This window comes from Gobio gobio, assembly GCF_949357685.1.
Source record: "Gobio gobio genome assembly, chromosome: 14".
Taxonomy (NCBI): Eukaryota; Metazoa; Chordata; class Actinopteri; order Cypriniformes; family Gobionidae; genus Gobio; species Gobio gobio.
The window spans coordinates 23,612,307-23,630,420 of record NC_137107.1 but is presented as its reverse complement, the minus strand read 5'-3'; the positions used below and the strand labels follow the sequence as shown (position 1 = coordinate 23,630,420).

General features: G+C 38.5%; 2 protein-coding genes across 8 annotated transcripts in view; both read left to right on the top strand.

Moving 5' to 3' along the window:
- The first annotated feature begins 406 nt into the window (after positions 1-406).
- Positions 407-4,050, top strand: rab38c (RAB38c, member of RAS oncogene family). Its single transcript, XM_079835117.1, has 3 exons — positions 407-1,019; positions 1,638-1,918; positions 3,299-4,050. Exons 1-3 carry the CDS (start codon positions 827-829, stop codon positions 3,464-3,466), a joined length of 642 nt encoding a protein of 213 aa, XP_079691243.1. The 5' UTR covers positions 407-826; the 3' UTR covers positions 3,467-4,050.
- A 133-nt stretch (positions 4,051-4,183) lies between these two features.
- LOC307137734 (phosphatidylinositol-binding clathrin assembly protein) overlaps positions 4,184-18,114 on the top strand; it is a 37,827-nt gene continuing 23,896 nt past the window's right edge. For 4 of the 7 annotated variants that reach the window (XM_079835602.1, XM_079835600.1, XM_079835601.1 and 1 more), the window contains exons 1-12: positions 4,184-4,957; positions 7,537-7,679; positions 7,938-8,013; positions 8,099-8,201; positions 8,359-8,452; positions 10,834-10,945; positions 11,115-11,221; positions 12,235-12,276; positions 14,660-14,745; positions 16,252-16,285; positions 16,462-16,604; positions 16,779-16,876. In XM_079835602.1, the coding sequence (XP_079691728.1) occupies positions 4,828-4,957; positions 7,537-7,679; positions 7,938-8,013; positions 8,099-8,201; positions 8,359-8,452; positions 10,834-10,945; positions 11,115-11,221; positions 12,235-12,276; positions 14,660-14,745; positions 16,252-16,285; positions 16,462-16,604; positions 16,779-16,876 (1,168 nt within the window). In that variant the 5' untranslated portion in view covers positions 4,184-4,827. The remainder of the gene's footprint in view (positions 4,958-7,536; positions 7,680-7,937; positions 8,014-8,098; positions 8,202-8,358; positions 8,453-10,833; positions 10,946-11,114; positions 11,222-12,234; positions 12,277-14,659; positions 14,746-16,251; positions 16,286-16,461; positions 16,605-16,778; positions 16,877-18,114) is intronic. The other 3 variants (XM_079835605.1, XM_079835604.1, XM_079835603.1) reach the window with 1 other exon arrangement.

The following is an 18,114-nucleotide window of genomic DNA, read 5'->3' as shown; positions in this document are numbered from 1 at the left end:
CATAGTTGTGTAGGGTTTACACTAAAACAATAAAAACAGACAGCTTATGCGAGTGTGCAAACCTCTTCAAATAACAAACTGGCATTGTTAAAGACAAACACAATAAATCGAAGCAGCATACACTAAAATAGAAAAATAATCTACAATCATGTAAATAAAAACTTACAAACAAAATATTATTGGTACCCGCCTGGTCTGGATATGCATTGGAAAATGTTGCAACCCACACGTCTGGTATATCTTTAAAATATACAAATTTTAAAGTATAAAATACATTATTATTACTAATTATTTTCCCTCGAAGGGCTAAAAAATATAAATAAATACATTTTAAACCATTTTAGATTGGGCGTGGCTATGACGCAGGCAGCCTGATTAATGGGCGTGGCGTTCCATCATCACTGACAGTATCTGAAGAAGCTGAGTTCATCCGTTGCTTTTACCAGTTCTGTTCTTTGGAGAAAACACTTTAATCATTATACAGTTATATTCTTGTTATTATTATTATTATTTTTTTTTTATATATATTTTTTTTTTCTCATTTGTGGAACTAAATGGGAAGGTAAAGCGTGTAACACACAGCTGTGCTTGTGTGCTAGTGTATATTAGGAAGGACGAGCACCGTTTCGAAGTAGGCTAACATGACAGCGGTTTGACCTAACTTTTGAGCATTATATAAACTTTTAAAGAGCGCGTGCCTCTTACAAACTGTAATCCGTCAACAATGATCATTGGATAAGCAGTCATGTGCTACAAACTGTACAAAAAATAGGTCAGTTCGTTTATGATCCGGGTTTTTATTAGCTTTTTTTTTTTTTAAGTCACCATGCAGAAAGAACATTTGTTCAAAGTTCTGGTCATCGGAGACCTCGGAGTTGGAAAAACGTCAATAATCAAGCGATACGTTCATCAGCTATTTTCTCAACATTATCGCGCGACTATTGGAGTGGATTTTGCTCTTAAAGTCCTTCACTGGGACAATCAGACGGTGGTCCGGCTGCAGTTATGGGATATAGCAGGTAGGCCTACGTCATCCCATTAATATGTTTAATGTTCAATTTCTTATGTTTAAACTTTTTTTTAACCCACTATATTTCTTTAATTTATAAGATGCTACATGAATTATTTTGGGTGCTGGTCAAAAGGCATTTAAGTAGCTAATATGCTATATTAGACAAAAGTTAGTTATTAGTCAACAGTCAATATAGTTATTTTGAATGTTCATACTTATTATAAGTATGCTATTGCCTCTCTGAAATCTCTTCCCACTGTTTTGTCTTGTGTGAATGTGAAGGAATGTCTTGTGTTAATCTCAGCTAGTCTCATACTCGTGCTAAAGTCACATGAGAGTTTGAGGCCACACACACACACACACACACACACACACACACACACACACACACACACACACACACACACACACACACACACACACACACACACACACACACACACACACACACACACAGACACAGAGAGAGAGAGAGAGAGAGAGAGAGAGAGAGTTAAGATAAATGCATTAGCTCTTAGACTGTAGGATTTATTATAAGAATAACACACTCAATGATTAAAAACACGATGCTATTTATGTCCGAATGATGTTTGACCTCCAATTTGCCATCCCACATTTGTCATAGGACAGGAGCGCTATGGGAACATGACGAGGGTTTACTATCGGGAGGCCGTGGGAGCCCTCGTAGTATTTGACGTGACCAGAGCCTCCACGTTTGATGCGGTGCAGAAATGGAAAGACGACCTAGACATAAAGGTCACTCTCAGCAATGGCAAACCTGTCCCAGCTGTGCTTCTAGCCAACAAGTCTGACCAATCACGCGAGGGGCTGCGTTCCCAGATTCCAAAGCTTGATACGTTCTGCAAAGAGAATGGATTTGTGGGCTGGTTTGAGACCTCTGCAAAGGTGAGGGGTACATTTTGTGATAAGCAAGAGCATCTGACCATACTATACGAGTAAACCTACTCGTAAATAAATACACAATCAGGAGTAGTTTTATGGGTGTTGTGTTCATCCATTGGTTCTGCTCTAGTTTCACAGATGTAGAAATACACAATCAGGAGCAGTGTATGTGTATGCATTTAGAACAAATACAGCAAGAATGCATTGTGCTCATTAGCAGTAAGGCCTTTGTTTACCATCTACAGGCCCACTTTAATGAGTTACACAGTTGTGTGAAAGGGGAATGATGTCCATAAGGCAGATGGGGCTATAAAGTGGTTCCTGGAATAAATGGCTTACCACCCGAATGTCTGAAACATTTTAACTCTGGATGACCTTTAATCACATTATGAGAGTGTACTTTAGATTTTTACATCACAATAAAATTTTTTGAAACAACTTTAATTTCTACAAAGCCATTTACAACTGCCTTGCCTATATATTTTCAAACATAAACTGGCTTCACACCATGAACGATAACTGTATTAACATCCACACCAGCGGAACATATCGTTCTGTTTGTTCTGCTCGAGCTCTTAAAGCAGGATGGATTCTGATTGGCTGCCAATCTGTCATCTTCTGGGGAAAAAAATCCCAGATTTTCTTTGTGAAAACAGTTTTTAGAAATATATCTTTATCGTTCTTAGTGTGAATGGCCCTTTAGAGTTGCATTCAAATTTATGCCATAACAATTGTTGCATTCATCCTCGGGTAAATGTCACATGATCTGAATAGACAGTACTTTCTGTAACATATGGACTGGCCAAAAAATGTGCATGTGCTATATTAAATGTAAGTGACAAAATGGCTGTAATGAGGTATGCATGTGATAGTAATACATAAATGGCATATCCAGTTATTTCTTTAGTTTGGGGTCAGTAAGATTTTAAAGAAAATGAATACTTTTATTTAGCAAGGATGCATTAAACTGATTTTGACAGTAAAGACATTTATAATCTTACAAAAAACGCTTTAATCTTTCAAAACCTTATTTCAAATACATTTCTATTCACCACAGAATCCTGAAAATAATGATCAGTTTTCAGCATATTAGCATGATTTCTGAAGGATCATGTGACACTGTAGAGAGTTATGATGCTGAAAATTCAGCTTTGCCATCAAATAAATTACATTAAAAAAATTATGAATTATAATAATATTTCACAATAGTATTTAATAGTAAGAGACTTCTTTCAAATGCATTTAAAAATCTCACTGACCCCAAACCTTTAAACGGTGATGTATATATTCCATGCATGTGACTGTAATTCAGGGTTATGCTTTGTGATCTTATTGCCTGAATGACACTCATATTCTCTGTGTTTCATTTTATGCCCACCGAAGGAGAACACAAACATCGAGGCGGCAGCTAAATGTCTGGTGGATCACATTTTAGCCCACGAGGAGAACATCATCAGCAACACAGACCCAGATGTGGTGGCCCTCCCCGGGTACAACAACAACACCAAAGAACGGGTCCGAGGCAAATGTACGGCGTGTGCCAAATCTTAAATGCAGGAGGATGAAAGTCAGTGAGAAAGAAATGAAAATATATAGCAGTATGTTATAGATTTAAGAGGACTCAGCCATTTAATGATTCATTTCAAGATTCTTCTTGGAGAGACAAGAAATGCAACAAAATGGCGGGGACTGTGAAAAAAGGATTGTGCTGATTATGTGTGGCGTGAAATCTCACATAATTAGACACCGTGTTGGTGCCGCTTCAATTTGAACCATTTGACTCATCAGTGTTCTGTTTACAGGTGAACGCCCTGCGATTTTAGCCAGGTGTCAACTATTTTATCACACAAGTCTAGGTCAAATATGTATTTCTTGGACACTTTGTAAAGCGTGTAGTATTTATTCAAATGTGGCCTCTGATTCAGTTAAAAACTGTTATTTGTGCACACAGAATGGCTTAATAGGTGCACAGCTCCAGTATGAAGGAATGTTATCCTGCAACCTCTTGCATTAAAAATAAAGCATGCAGTATTTTTCCTCCATGTAAGCTCTTGAATGTGTTATTGTAGTCCTGCGCAATCCAGGGTTGTGCAATGAAAAGAAGCAAGACGCACCATTAAAGACTCTGAAATGGCCGTCTGATGCATTCTTATGTATGTACAGAGGGGGGTTTAAAGCAGTGCGGAAATTCCACCTTAAGGTGCCCACCCCAGATATTCTGACACAGGCCAATCGCCCCCCTCTCCAGTCACCTGATTCTGATACTGCCATTTTGCGCGGAGCGTCCGACTGTTAACTATAGGAAATTGGAATTGTTGCTTCATCAAAGATGTCATCGACGAGATGCTGAATTTTCACATTTAGGACCACCGCTGCAACTGTTTGACTGGGATAAGATCCATAGAATAGCCTGTTTCATATTCTCAGTAGCCTAGCGCGTGCATTTATATAACGCGAAAGCGCGCTGAAGGAATTTGGGAAATGATGCTTGGTATCAAATTCCGTGATGCACCTACTTCGCTCGTGCAATGAAACAGGGCGAGATTTTCCGCGGCTAGACATCAATAACGCTCAGTTTGAACCGGTTTTGCTCCGTTTTCGTTCGTAGTCAGCTTTCGTTTGAACAGCAATTACATGGTTAACCGGCAACACCGGAGGCTAGCGAGTAACATAGTGTCCTTTTTTGCGCGTGCTGAACGGGTAGGCCTATTTAAATAACGATCTGTCATTATATTGTCATCATTTCAGCGCGCGGTGATTGCCGTTATCTGAATGTCAGAGCATCCTCGCCCGTGTCCGGTTCGTATCAGGGTAGCGCTCTCCGCAAGACCGACTCAACCCACGGAGCGGGCTCCCACACACCCCTGCAGTGAATAGATCTGTTTGAGAGACGATTTATTGAAAATCGTAATATGTCGGGACAGTCCATCACGGACCGGATCGCCGCGGCTCAGCACAGCATGACCGGATCTGCCATCAGCAAAGCCGTGTGCAAGGCCACTACGCACGAAGTCAGCGCGCCCAAGAAGAAGCACCTTGATTGTAGGTTAAAGCGGATAAAAAAAACCAACACAAAAAACGCAGCGAAATGTCACCCGTTGTGTTTTGCACTGTGCTCCGGCTTCCATTTAGATTCACTATTTGCTGGCCGATCGTTTGCTGTTATTTAGCTACAACCTAACCTATGATTACTGTAAATTAGCCCATTTCTTGACAGCCATTATAGAGATCATTTCATCAATGAACTGAAGGTCACCGTGGCACGTTCACGGTCCCGAACGGCCGTAACGCTGATTAGAATGCGTGATTGACACACTGACCAATTTGCATACGACAGGGACCTCATGACTTTATTTATTTATTTATGTTTTATTTTTTATTTTTTTTACATCGAAATACATTTCAATTCGGATTCTATGCATGCCCCATCTGAGATATCACAACTAGATGCTTATTAAATAATTATGCAGAGTCTCATGTAGGCTATAGGCTAGACAACGTGTACGAATCATTGTATGGCTGGTTCCTTATAGGAAACACACAATGTCAAGGGCATAGCATGATGAGCGTTCGCTTGCGTAGGTGCAAATTACTCGTGGCTTAAACCTTTATTCCTGTTTTCAATTTGAATGGTGTTGTGGCTATTTGTCCATTGTTGACTTGCAGTGTTTGCTATCCTAGTCTGAGTCATTGAAGGTGACAGCAGTATCAATGCAGTGATGCTTGTAGCTTAGGTGTTTCATATTGCATCACCTTAATCTGTTTTATCTGAACATATATGCTGTGTTGCATCTGTTAAAGTAGACATTTGTAGGTTAACGCAACAACAAAAAAATATGACATTGTAGATATTTTTAGCCTATCTACAGATATGAGTCACAATGACGAAGATAGATTTGAATCAGAAATGGAAATACTATTGCTAATCTTGGCATGGTATGACTGATATTTGCGGTCAGTTGTGAGTTTTATTTAATCATACCCAGCAGTATGGATGGACACATCGCACAAAATGTGAGGTTCACCTTCCTTTATAGGTCACTTTTATTTTTTATTTTTTTCAGTTCACTAATAATAACTAAGTGTAGTTGATTAATGGGGCAGATTATCAATTAAACTGTCTGTTAATGAGTCCAGAGCAGATGTCCTGTGGGGGGACATAAAGAAAGCAGCCTGCAGATCTAATAAACTGCCATGGCTCCTTCAAAGTAATAAAGGTAGCAGGTGTTCTCTGAATATGTGCTAGCATTCACTGACACAGCTTTTATCATCAGTTAATTAGGGAGAAATCAAGTGTAACTTTTGAGTAACCGCTATTCAAGCAATGTCATGTTAGATAGCAGACCGCCATCACTACGGATTGTTCTATTACGGTGAAACATCGCATTTCTGGCAGTTTACCTTGATATAATTATGAACCACTGAAGTAGACAACAGACAAACATTGGAGGGAATGTCTTTTGAATTCATATTTGCCAAATTTGTTGGTTAAATTGTACAAAACTATAGAACGATTACCTATACGTGGCCGGAAGTATGTGGACACCTGAGCAAAACACCCTGTTCTTTGAACATTTGGTTTGGTGTTAGCAGCGGGTTCTGGGAAGGCTTTACACTAGATGTTGGAACATGAATGCATGGATTTGCTCCCAGAAGAGCATCTCTGAATCATAGTCAGCTTTCCAATTCATCCGAAAGGTGTTCAAAAGGGTTCAGGTCTGGGCTTTGTGTAGGCTATTCACAAGACTCACTCATACATAATTTCTTTATGGACCCCCAGGGGCATTGGTACACCCGAGTAAATCCGACAACTTTTCTTGATTTTATGCACCTGTTCCATATTTATTGTTTTTCAAATGCATCAAATATATACAGTATATACACTGTAAAAAAATCCATAAAAAATGTATAATGTACTGGCAGAAAATGACCAGGACATTTTCCAGTAATTTTACAGACATTTCCGTTGACCCTAAAACACAACGCAATGAAGTTCGCAATCGAAATCGAAATAAAGGTAAAACCCCTGTAAAAAAATAAATACGGAAAATTCTGTCCAATTAATATAGTACATTGTGCCCTATTTTTACAGAGTGTATATTTGTTTTTCTACATTCAAAAATTTGTGGTCGGTAAGATTTCCTAATGTTTTTGAAGTCCCTTATGCTCAACAGGGGCTGCATTTAGTTGATCAAAAATTCAGTAAAAACTGTGACATTGTGAAATATTATTATTTTAATTTAAAAGAACCGTTTTCTATTTGAGTTTTAAAATGTAGTGAATTCCTGTGATGCGAAGCTGCATTTTCAGCATCATTCCTCCAGTCTTCAGTGTCACATGATCCTTCAGAAATTGCCAACTTGCTGTTTTGGTGTTCAAGAAACATTTATTATTATGATCTATGTTGAAAACAGTTGCGCTGCTTAATATTTCTTTACAAATGTGATAAAAATGAATAGAAAGCATATATTTGAAATATAAATCTTTGTCATTTCTTTCTGACCCCAAACTTATGAACTGGTAGTGTATATCATCTAATAAGTAGGTCCACATACTTTTTCAACCTCAATGTAATTGTTCTGGATCATGTACATTCATTGTTCCCGCCCTGTTTTGCACAGATCTAATGCACTGCACCAATGAGCTGAACGTGAATATACCTCACTTGGCTGACACATTGTTTGAGAGGACAGCGAATCAAAGCTGGGTGGTGGTCTTTAAAGCTCTCATTACTACACACCACCTTATGATGTACGGCAATGAGGTAAGAGTCACTGGTTGAATTCGTCTTGTTCTTGTCAGTTTCTCAGTGGACCGTAGTGTGTCACAAAATCAATGTAACAGTACTCGCCAGGACAATTCTGTCAGATTTGTGAAGTATTAAATCTTTCGGGTAGCTGCGAAGCACAACATTTCTTGTTTTTATACTCTTTTGGAAGGTTTTTATTGTTATTATTCTACTCAGTTTGCTTTATTGATCACCCTGCACTTGCTTGTCTGTGTCTTACGTTTCATCATCCAGAGGTTTATCCAGTACCTTGCATCAAGAAGCACACTCTTTAACTTGAATAACTTCGTAGATAAAGGCGCATTACAAGGTATGTTTTACGGTTAATACTTCGTTGGAAGTGCATTCATGGACCAGATGTGTAAAGCATTGTATTATTGAACTGTCTCTTCTAGGTTACGATATGTCCATCTACATTAGACGCTACAGCAGGTATCTGACCGAGAGGGCTCTGTCCTACAGACTCGTTGCAGTTGATTTCACCAAGATGAAAAGAGGGTGAGACATCCGCTCTGGGGAAATAGTCCATAATAAGACAAATAAGACAAATGGCGACATTTGAAACGGCAGCCTTTGAAGGTGTACCAGTTGTCTCTGGTCACAGCTTTCGGTTTCCACTATGTGTAACCTCGCACCATCAATATGTTCTGCACAGGACTGATGGAGTGATGCGCACCATGAGCATAGAAAAGCTGATGAAGACTCTACCTATCATTCAGAATCAGCTGGACGCTCTTCTGGACTTTGAGGTACAGAATACAGTTTCCAGATCTAAAAGGGAACATTGTGTTGGAATAAAACAAATCGAATGCATGATTTTTTTCAGTAGAATAGTGGAGTTATGACTACTGATTACTATCTACCGTTTCTCAGCCTCTGTCTCACATCTGGCCTACCTTTTCTGCCATTTTACACACTGAATTTAAAAAGGCTGTCATTTTTAAAAACACATATGTTCCTAATTACAGGGCATGTTGTCAAAGTGTCTGGGGGTAAGATCACAATGGGAATAATGTCTTCAAACAGCCTATTATAGACTTTTCAGCAGTAATACATTTTTATAAAATATATATAGGCCTATATATCGAATATTCCCTTTCATGCAGTGTGTAATACAGCTGTTTGTGAATGTAAACGTTCTACAAAGTTGTAAAGTCGAAATTGCCCGATAAATAAAGTCTCCCAAAATAAAAAATCCCCGTGAGCAACTTGACCAGGATTCGCAAAACGCTCTTGAAAGATGGGTCAGTACCCAGATTATTTGGAAAAGCTTGCTCCTCAGAATCACAACCTGTAACTATGAATAATCATTGATGTATATATTTTCTACTAGGTGTTCAAAATAACCGACATAGTTTTATATTGTGTAGGTCGCCAGCTAACCGGCTAACTTACATTATTACTGTCTTACTGAAATAGTTTTGCAAAGTTGTGGGCCACTATTACTTAAAAATGTGTCTATTAATGAAGATTGTCCGTTGTTCTTACTACTTTGAGTAAAAATAAAGGATGGAGCAAGATTTGTTTTACAAACTCTAAGTTACATCAGTCATTCACGTTAGTGCTTGGCTAACGTATGCACCATTAAATAAATTAGAAATATACACATCGTTTTGTTGATGTTGATTACAGTTGCAACATCTCATAATGTACCTCAAACTGAGTAGCGCATCACTGAGAAACGTCCTGCTCAAGTCGTCCTTGCGATGGAGGTTCGGGTTGAGTAACTAGTTCTTCCAATGTTTCAGCATCTGATTCGTGCTCGGATTGATATGGTAAAATCGACGCCATCGCTACTGTCTTTACAGTGTGTGCAATCGCTGAGGCCTGAGGAAGCCTCCAGAGCTGAGGTTCAGTTATGGTAATGAGCATTTAGCGTCCGAAACACGTGCTGTAAGCAGACCAATTGTAACAGACTGGGCCGTCTGGCCAATCAGAGCAGAGTAGGCTCGCGTAACGAGTCGTTTGAGAATCATTGAACAATGTGGTGATGTGCAATGCATATTCTGAAAAAATGAAAGTGTTTTTTGAACTTTGATGCATGTAAACCTGTTGTAGGAGAACTAAACTAAATGAGGAACCTTTAAAATAGCATAATAGGGGCACTTACCCAGCAAGCAATTTTGCGTTTAAAAAAAGTCTAATAGCCGTCCAAACACAGTCCTGACGTCTAGGCTGAAACAAAATTTGGGCTGTCAGTGAAAATGTAATAGATGTCTAACCAAAGAAATGAAACCAAACACCTTGTAATCACTGTTGACTTTGCTTACATGATGGAATCTCATATATCTCGCAAGTTATTTTGGCAAAAATGACATGTATCCAAATTCAAGGTTATTTTGGCTAGAAGTGGGTGATTATTTCGGGTCTATAGTTAACCGTGACGGTTAAATGCATTAAATTGCTCAGAAGTGACAGTAAATTACATGAAAAAAAATGTATCATGATTTCCACAAAAATATTAAATAGCTTAAAATTGAGCACCAAATCAGCATATTAGAATGATTTCTGAAGGTTCGTGTAACACTGAAAATTCAGATTTGCCATCACAGGAATAATAATAATACCTTTTTAAATATATTAATATTTATAACAGTTATTTTAAATTGTAATAATAGCTCACAATATTACTGTTTACTGTCAAATAAATGCAGCCTTGGTGGGCATAAGAGACTTTCAAAAACAAAACAAATATTATAACCAACCCCAAGCTTTTAATATAAAATAGAACATTTAGGAAAATATTTTGAATTAAAAAAATATTTAAAGCACATAAAAACACTCAGACAAAATTCCCTAACCTGACATTTATGAAAAACATTCCTGTTGGGAAAACATAATTCGAATGAAAATCCCTGTATCATGTTGACTGTATACCAGTGTGGTTTTACAAAACCCCTGCTTGAGAAAACACAAATTTGTGCAATCAAACCCTTACAGCTACTGAGATACAACCCTTGTACCCTTTGTGGTGCTTCAGATGTGGCTTTTGTACCAACAGCAGGAGGATTTTGGAAGCTTGAGATTGCTTGATGATTTATAGACGCCTAGTAGGAATGCAGAGAAACAGCAAGCTGGCATTTAAAGGCTCATGTTTTGATTACATTTGTGATTTTGTGCTTCCCTGCAGGCCAGCTCTAATGAACTGACCAATGGGGTGATCAATTGTGCCTTCACGCTGCTCTTCAAGGACTCTATCCGCATCTTTGCTGCTTACAATGAGGGTGTCATTAATCTGCTAGGTAATACATTCACCTCAGAGCGAAGATGTACTTTCAGTCATTCAGTAGCAAACGTTGTTGGTCACAGCAGCTTTTATATATATATATATATATTATGTGTATTAAAAATATCTTTTGTACTTCCAAGAGAAATGCAACTTGCTGAATGAACTTTTTCTTCACTTCAAAGAGAAATATTTTAATATGAAGAAGAATCAATGCAAAGAGGCGCTGGAAATATACAAGAAGTTTCTTATCAGGATGACCAAGCTCTCAGAGTTTCTCAAGGTGGCAGAGGTAAAACATCTCCAGATCTAATCCATGCATGGGATGGTTGGGCTCATCTTATTCAGGCCCTTATTTGCTAAGTGTCCCTCTTGCCTTTTGGTCCAAGAACCTGTATCAGAGGTCCCCCCTCATGCTGCCTGTTCTGGTGCCTGCACTGCATGCCTTAGCAGAAAGTCTCTCTATCTATCTGTCCCTCTCAACAACAGCAAGAACAGAGCTATGACACGATTGCAACGACAGTCCTTTAAATGTGCAAACGATGAGTTGAACCTTTGTTTTGCCGTTTGGATACAGGCACAGTTGTCAATTTTGGATGAGCAATTGCATAAATGACACGATAAGATAAGCGGCAAAGATAAAGCTTTGCTACTGTAGAGAAGACGAACGAATATATGGATATTTTTGACAACTGTGCCGGTGTGATGGTTGGAACTTAGCTGTTTAATTTTGTCTGTAAAGCCCATTATTTTGATGTGTATGGAGGCATACATGGGGAAAAATGCTAAGCACATCCTTCTTGAGTTTTTTGTTTGGTTTCTTCTCTTCTCTCTCTTTATTTAAATCCTTCTTTTGCTTTCTGGCTGAATAATATGACTCTTCAGGAAAAGGGTGAAGTGCTATCCAAAAACTGACTAAAGTTGACTTTAAGAGCACATTTCTTTCTTTGTATAACAATGTGTGTATGCCATTTGTTTTTCTTGTCTTTTTTCCAAAGTCAACATTAGTTGTGTGTTTCTTTTGGATGTTTCTCACCTAGTCATGTAAATATCTCACCATTGACCTACAAGTGTCTTCTCACTCATCATCTACGCCACCTCCAGAACCTCAATGTCTGTGTGTGTGTGTAACATCCAGTCGTCCATACTCTCTTTTTTGGTTCTCATACACACTGCATGGAGTAATGGCTCTTTTTCTTAATTCTTCTTTCTCCCTTCTCCACGTACCTCGGTTTTCTCTTTTTACCGTTTGGTTTCACGTTTTGTTTTCCGTTCTCCCTCCCTTCCTTTTCTTTTGTGTCACAGCAAGTTGGAATTGATCAGGTTGACATCCCAGATCTCTCACAGGTTAGTGGTGCATTTCATCTCAGTTTCTCTCATGTGGCTTCACCCTGATCTCTCATTCACGCCCTCACCCCATAGACCATCATCCCCAGCCCTGATTTCTTTTGATTTCCCCCTCATCTATCAGACTTTTAGGATAGGGGCCTCAAGAAACTTACTCCATACCCGCGCACTCCCAAGGAATCAGATGTGCTGTTTTGCATTTTCTGTTGTCGCCAGAGGTAAATGGGTACCAAAGCTATAGTCTATGTGAATTTGTACAGGTGCTATCTCTGATAGCCGTTGCCTTGATTATAGCCACATTTGATCAGTAATGAAAAGTCAGTTAAGGTCTCATTAAAGCTTAGTGCTTGCCCCTCAAGCCATTTCTTACTGGCATTTACCCATGAGAAATTTGACTGCTTGTACTTACAAAAGCCGCGTTTTCGCTGTCTCTGACACAACAGCATTTACCCTCCGCTTATTCACAAGGAACAATTGTTTATCCACAAATCTTGTTCCACTGCTTAAAAAAAATCCTGATAGTCCTCCCGTCGTGCTGATAGTTTGATTGGAATACACGACAACCGTTGCATGCAGTCTGATCGCGGAAGCTGAAATTGTTCAACTCTACCGAAGCTCCAATCCAGTCCCAATTTTCCACTGGGAATGAATGACTTCCGGTCTGTCGTTTGTCAGAGACAGCGGAAAGGCGGCTTTTACACAGATTGATATATGGCTAAACGGTGCTTGTGCCATGATCTCTGCCACGCTGTATGTGGCCAGTCTGACGTCGCGGGCACGGGCTCGCTAAACAAAGACATCTCCTAACCTGTAAGCACTCACCTTTGCCATATATCTCTGTACTGGTAGGGTCTTCTGCTTGGATAGCTTCTTGGGAAGAACAGTGAATGTGCACAAATAAAAAGAATGCCTTAAAACTGGAGCTGGGGACTAAATTCTGCCTGGCACCTCGCAAAGTTTTATAGTCGGCAGCGCTGCCTGCCAAATATAGACCTGCTTTTTTCCTGCGTCTCTTAACAATTCTGCCGGGGTGCCGGGCATAGACGTCCCCCTTCAGTTTGCCACCATTTGGCATATTTGACATTTTCATTTACATTGGACAGGGACTCCTGAAGGTGTTGGGCTGGCACACTACAAAGTGGTACTTCAACCATGTCAACAAAACATTTTATTGGAAGGAGTGCCTTGTTTACTTAAGCTGAAGCAGTATTCAGAAGGCCTGCGTTCTATTCTCAAGTACTCTATCATTAGCACCATTGATTAGGCTTATTTCCTAAGTCCTATTTTAAGTGCCTTTTCTTGTCTGTAAGATAGATATCAATCACGGCCTTTTGTATACTCCTGCTCCTGTAGTACCCTTGTCTTAACTTCTCTTCCTTGTTTATCTCTCCTTTAATAGTGTGTTGTTTCGTTGCATATGTTTCAGATTTCTCAGTAGAACGCTCCCTCTATTGTGTCTTCCTTCAAATTACACGTCTGAGAAATCTGCTCTTTTGTTATTCATGAAATTTCCTCCTCTGAATTGGCATGCACACCGGACACAGCTCATGGCCCAAAGGCAAATGTTGTATAAGGACAGACGCACATGCCCGCGTGCCGAATCCTTTCGGCCGACATTTCGATTCAATTGACGTTGCTCTTTTTTGGAATGAAAGTGCAATACAAGCATAAAATCCTGGCAGCGTGGTCTGGTCTCACTCAATGTTTGCCTTTCTTCGGTTAACCTGCTTTGGCTTCCAAGTGTTTGGGATTCTATCAAAATGTCGATGCAGACATTGCAATCAGCACTAAAAGCGGCATAGCTATAATTTTACCCCTGATTTACTTCCAAGAAATCCAAGTGGAATCCAAAGATTAGCAGGTTCCGCTGTGGCATTTGATACCTGTGCAGTATGTGTGTTTATATCCTGTGCATGATTAGAACAATCTCCTTGTAGGTCAGTCTGCTTTCTGTTTTTCATAGTAGTAATTCTTCCTCGAGTGATCTCAGTTGATCTCGCAGGTTTTAAACGGCCTGTCGGAGAACTTGCATGGGAAACAGATATTGTTTTGCATGTGTAGCTTTTAAGCTTAAGCCCTTTCCACTTGAATTACTTCTGTTGTGTTTCCCCTTTGTTTTCAGAGACTCATAACCACTATTAGGTTCTCTTAGTTACGCAGCCTTTGTGTGTGTGAAGGTATGAGTGTGTGAGAGAAAGAATAAAATACAGAACAGTAGAATATACATATATCAATTCCTTATTTAACGATACATAGTTAGAAGTATGCAAATGTTTGAGTGTGTGTGTGTTTTGTTTTGATCATTTTTTGCTGCTACTTTTAACCATTTTATTGTGTTGCCTAAAACCTGTGTTGCCTCATCCCTTCTTGACCTCACCACCAGGCTCCCAACAGTCTCTTAGAAGCTCTGGAACAACATCTGGCTTCTCTGGAGGGCAAGAAAATGAAAGAGGCCTCTACTGTCAGCAGGTACTTGAATATATGCTGGGATTCTGTATAAGGGTCATTGACAAATACAACCGTCAGGAATGATCAAAAGGAGAATCTAGTTTATATGCAACTGCCAAGATTGTACTCTTTGTATTCATGCTGATTTTATACATTTAAAAAAGAACATTCTTTATACCATTCTCATCCAATATTTTGATTGAATCACTCTTAATCATTGTTTATAATTATTTGTAATAATTAGAAACAACTCATTTTCCTCAACAATATTTTTAAAATATGTTTTACTCACAATTTATACTTCTAACACAACTAGAAAAATGTATATTCGTTATAAAAATGCCAGTGGAGTTTTAAGATTTTATTAATTTACATGACTTTTCCAGGTCTAGAAAACACACTTTAAAAATGAATTAAAACTTAAATTTAAAGTCATCTGAAGTCCCCCCTCTTTGAAATCCACTTTTTTATTTATTTTAAGTTGTGTGCAAAAATACTTTCCTTACACCTTGAATACACTTAAATCTTAATTCATTTATTTTAATTATTAATATTGAAGTAATCCATTTGACATGAACTAAACTTGCCTTTTCATAAAGATTTCAAAATATCTCGTACGTTTTAAAATGTAAAAGACCTTGACACATAGTTGTGAGGGTATAAATATGTCCTCTCTTGTTTTATGCTTTGCTGCTTAAAAAAAGAGAAAAAATAAATAAGAAATATTATGTTAATTGTGCTACTTTTTGTCTTTTAAAAATGTAATTATTTTAATGAAGTATTCTCTTTATTACAGAAAAAAAGTCTCCCAATTAAATCTCCGGTCTGTAACACCACAGACATTTTAGACACAAACAAATCTCGAAATCAATTTTTAATCAGAAATTGAAGATATTTCGAAAGTTCTGTCATGAAACTCTAGAATGCGCAGGGTGATATAGGCTTAACCTTAATTCTCTATAGGGAACAGCTGATTGGTTCCTGCTGTATCAGTAGCCAATGAGCTCGCTGCTCAGGCTTCAATCAGTATTTATTGTAGCAGTTGTAGTGCAGTTATTTCAGATACCCTCCTCCTTCCCCAGCTCCACCTGTATAGATCTGCTACGTGTAATTCATGTCCGCTATATTGGTCGCAACGTTCGTGATATGACGTCACGCTCCGAAACTTCTTTTTTACAAACATGAATTCAACATATAACAAACAGCAATACACTCAAAATGTAAAAAAATATACAATATACTCGACTTTACTGCAAAATTATTGTTTTTTTAATTGAGTAAGCTCAGCTAAGAGGTCATTTGAAGCTGCATTCAAAATCCACTTGGCTCAAAAATCAGGTGCCAGTTTGAATGGGCATGACATTTCTGCTCATAATCAACGTTGTCATGGAGATTGTGGTTCCTACAGTAAGGTTTTCACAGATCCTCATAATCTAAAACTTGCCTAAATGGCGCAATTGATTTGTTCGTTTGTGTATCCGCTGCAATCAGACGTTCCAGTAAATCATTCTCTTTTTGCATTCATAGGGAGGTGGAGGGTGACAGACTACAGCCTGCAAAGGTAAGAAATCTAATTCATTTGTCACATCATTTCTCTGTCAACTTGCTAATAAGCACAGACTTCACAACAGAATGAAAAGTCCTCCCTTTCCGCATTTGTTTATCCAAACAATTACATGTTCTCTGAAACTGTCAGCATCAATGTTGTGGGTTTATGCTGTTATTTCTGCTCTGCAGGCTGTTCAGCTCAAAGACATTGGCATGCAGACCCCAACAGTATCCCCCAGCGGGCAGTCTGTGGGCAGTGCCAACAGTAGCTGCACCAGCAGCGGTGCCACCGAGCTTCTGTCCAGTCCACCTGATCTAACCATCACAAACGGGTACATGAGGCCGTGTTCTGGAGTGTTTCTAGTGTAGTGGCACTTCTATATGAAATACCATTGCTCTGTATTGCTATATTTGCATTTATTCACTTAGTAAATGCATTTATCCAAATAAGTGATTGTTGTGCCCGTTACAAGGTTTAATTGTACCTTCCCCATTCTCCTGAATAGTGTGCACAACTTCTCCAATGACCATTTTGATCTCCAACACAATTCCAGCACCCCTGCTCAGACAACCACCCTGCCAGCCACTAACAACAGCTGGGGAGGTAATTAAACTGGTCCATTTTACTATTTCTATGTTCTGAGTGTTTTAGCATTCCTCTTTGATACAATTTTAATCTTGCTCTTCTTAAATTCTTTATTATATGGCACATTCTCCACTTGTTTGGGACTCAACCATGTGAGTATTTTACAAATTTTTATATTGAGTTCATTGACTTTTAGAAGTGTGTAATTTTTGGACCTGTAGCGACATCGAATAAATTGCAAGAATACGTTTTCAAACTGAATCAGAAAAACAGATAATTCCACCCCAAAAACACACCAGTTTTTGAACCAGTTCTTTTAAGTGAATCAAAAACATACAGCCCAACCAGTGTAGTCTGATTCATGAATAAATGACTCTTATAAACCAGGGGCCCGTTCTTGGTACCTCGCTTAATACATCTAAGATGATTTGACAGATTGGGATCTGTCAAATCATCTTTTAATCGTGATAACTGATCTCTGGCTAATTTGGTTCTTAAAACGAATTTGCGGATTGGATTAAAATATCTGGATTAAATGATCTAAAACACTGAGCGTTCTTTTTTTCCCTGAAGAGGGCAGATGCATCGATACTCGAAACCACGATCAGCAATGCAGCGATTGGCTGGCGTCAAGACAGCAACGTAATGACATCATATAATTAAAAAGCCACCTGGCAAAAAACTTGACAAATTACACAAAAAACCCCCACGAATTTCTGAACCTTTATAAGGAAACAGCCAAACGACCAAACCAACATAAAAGTTATAATAGATAAATGATAAATGTTTTTTTTTTTTTAACACCAGTTATTTATATTCACGATTTTATACAGTATTTGTACACCCTTTACATTTTTATTTCAATGTTGTAATTTAATTTTTAATTTAGGATTTGTAACGTGACAGTATTCAAGTTTCTTATGGGTCAAGATCAAATTATCCTCTCTTGCGCTGCATCAAGCCATCCCATAATATCCATGATCACTTAATGCACGGCTCAGATTAACTGTACAACATGTGTGTAAACCAATAAAAATAAAATTATATAAAGTAATATTCCATCACAAATAAATCGCTCAATCAAGTGGCTGTGTCTATAGTATTATACATTCTCATATACATATACAATATAAAATTTTTATATTTAGGGCCCAAGCCCTGAAAGGGCGCAGAGCCCTATTGTTCTTCCTCTGTTTCTTATTATTAGGGCCCAAGCCCTGAAAGGGCGCAGAGCCCTATTGTTCTTCCTCAGATTA

What these genes read in the sequence shown, in the direction of transcription:
- rab38c (XM_079835117.1), top strand. Translation starts at nt 827, where the DNA reads ATGCAGAAAGAACATTTGTTCAAAGTTCTGGTCATCGGAGACCTCGGA. An exon ending in GCAGTTATGGGATATAGCAG is followed by an intron (nt 1,020 to 1,637) that starts GTAGGCCTACGT and finishes CATTTGTCATAG; the next exon opens with GACAGGAGCGCTATGGGAAC. An exon ending in GGTTTGAGACCTCTGCAAAG is followed by an intron (nt 1,919 to 3,298) that starts GTGAGGGGTACA and finishes TGCCCACCGAAG; the next exon opens with GAGAACACAAACATCGAGGC.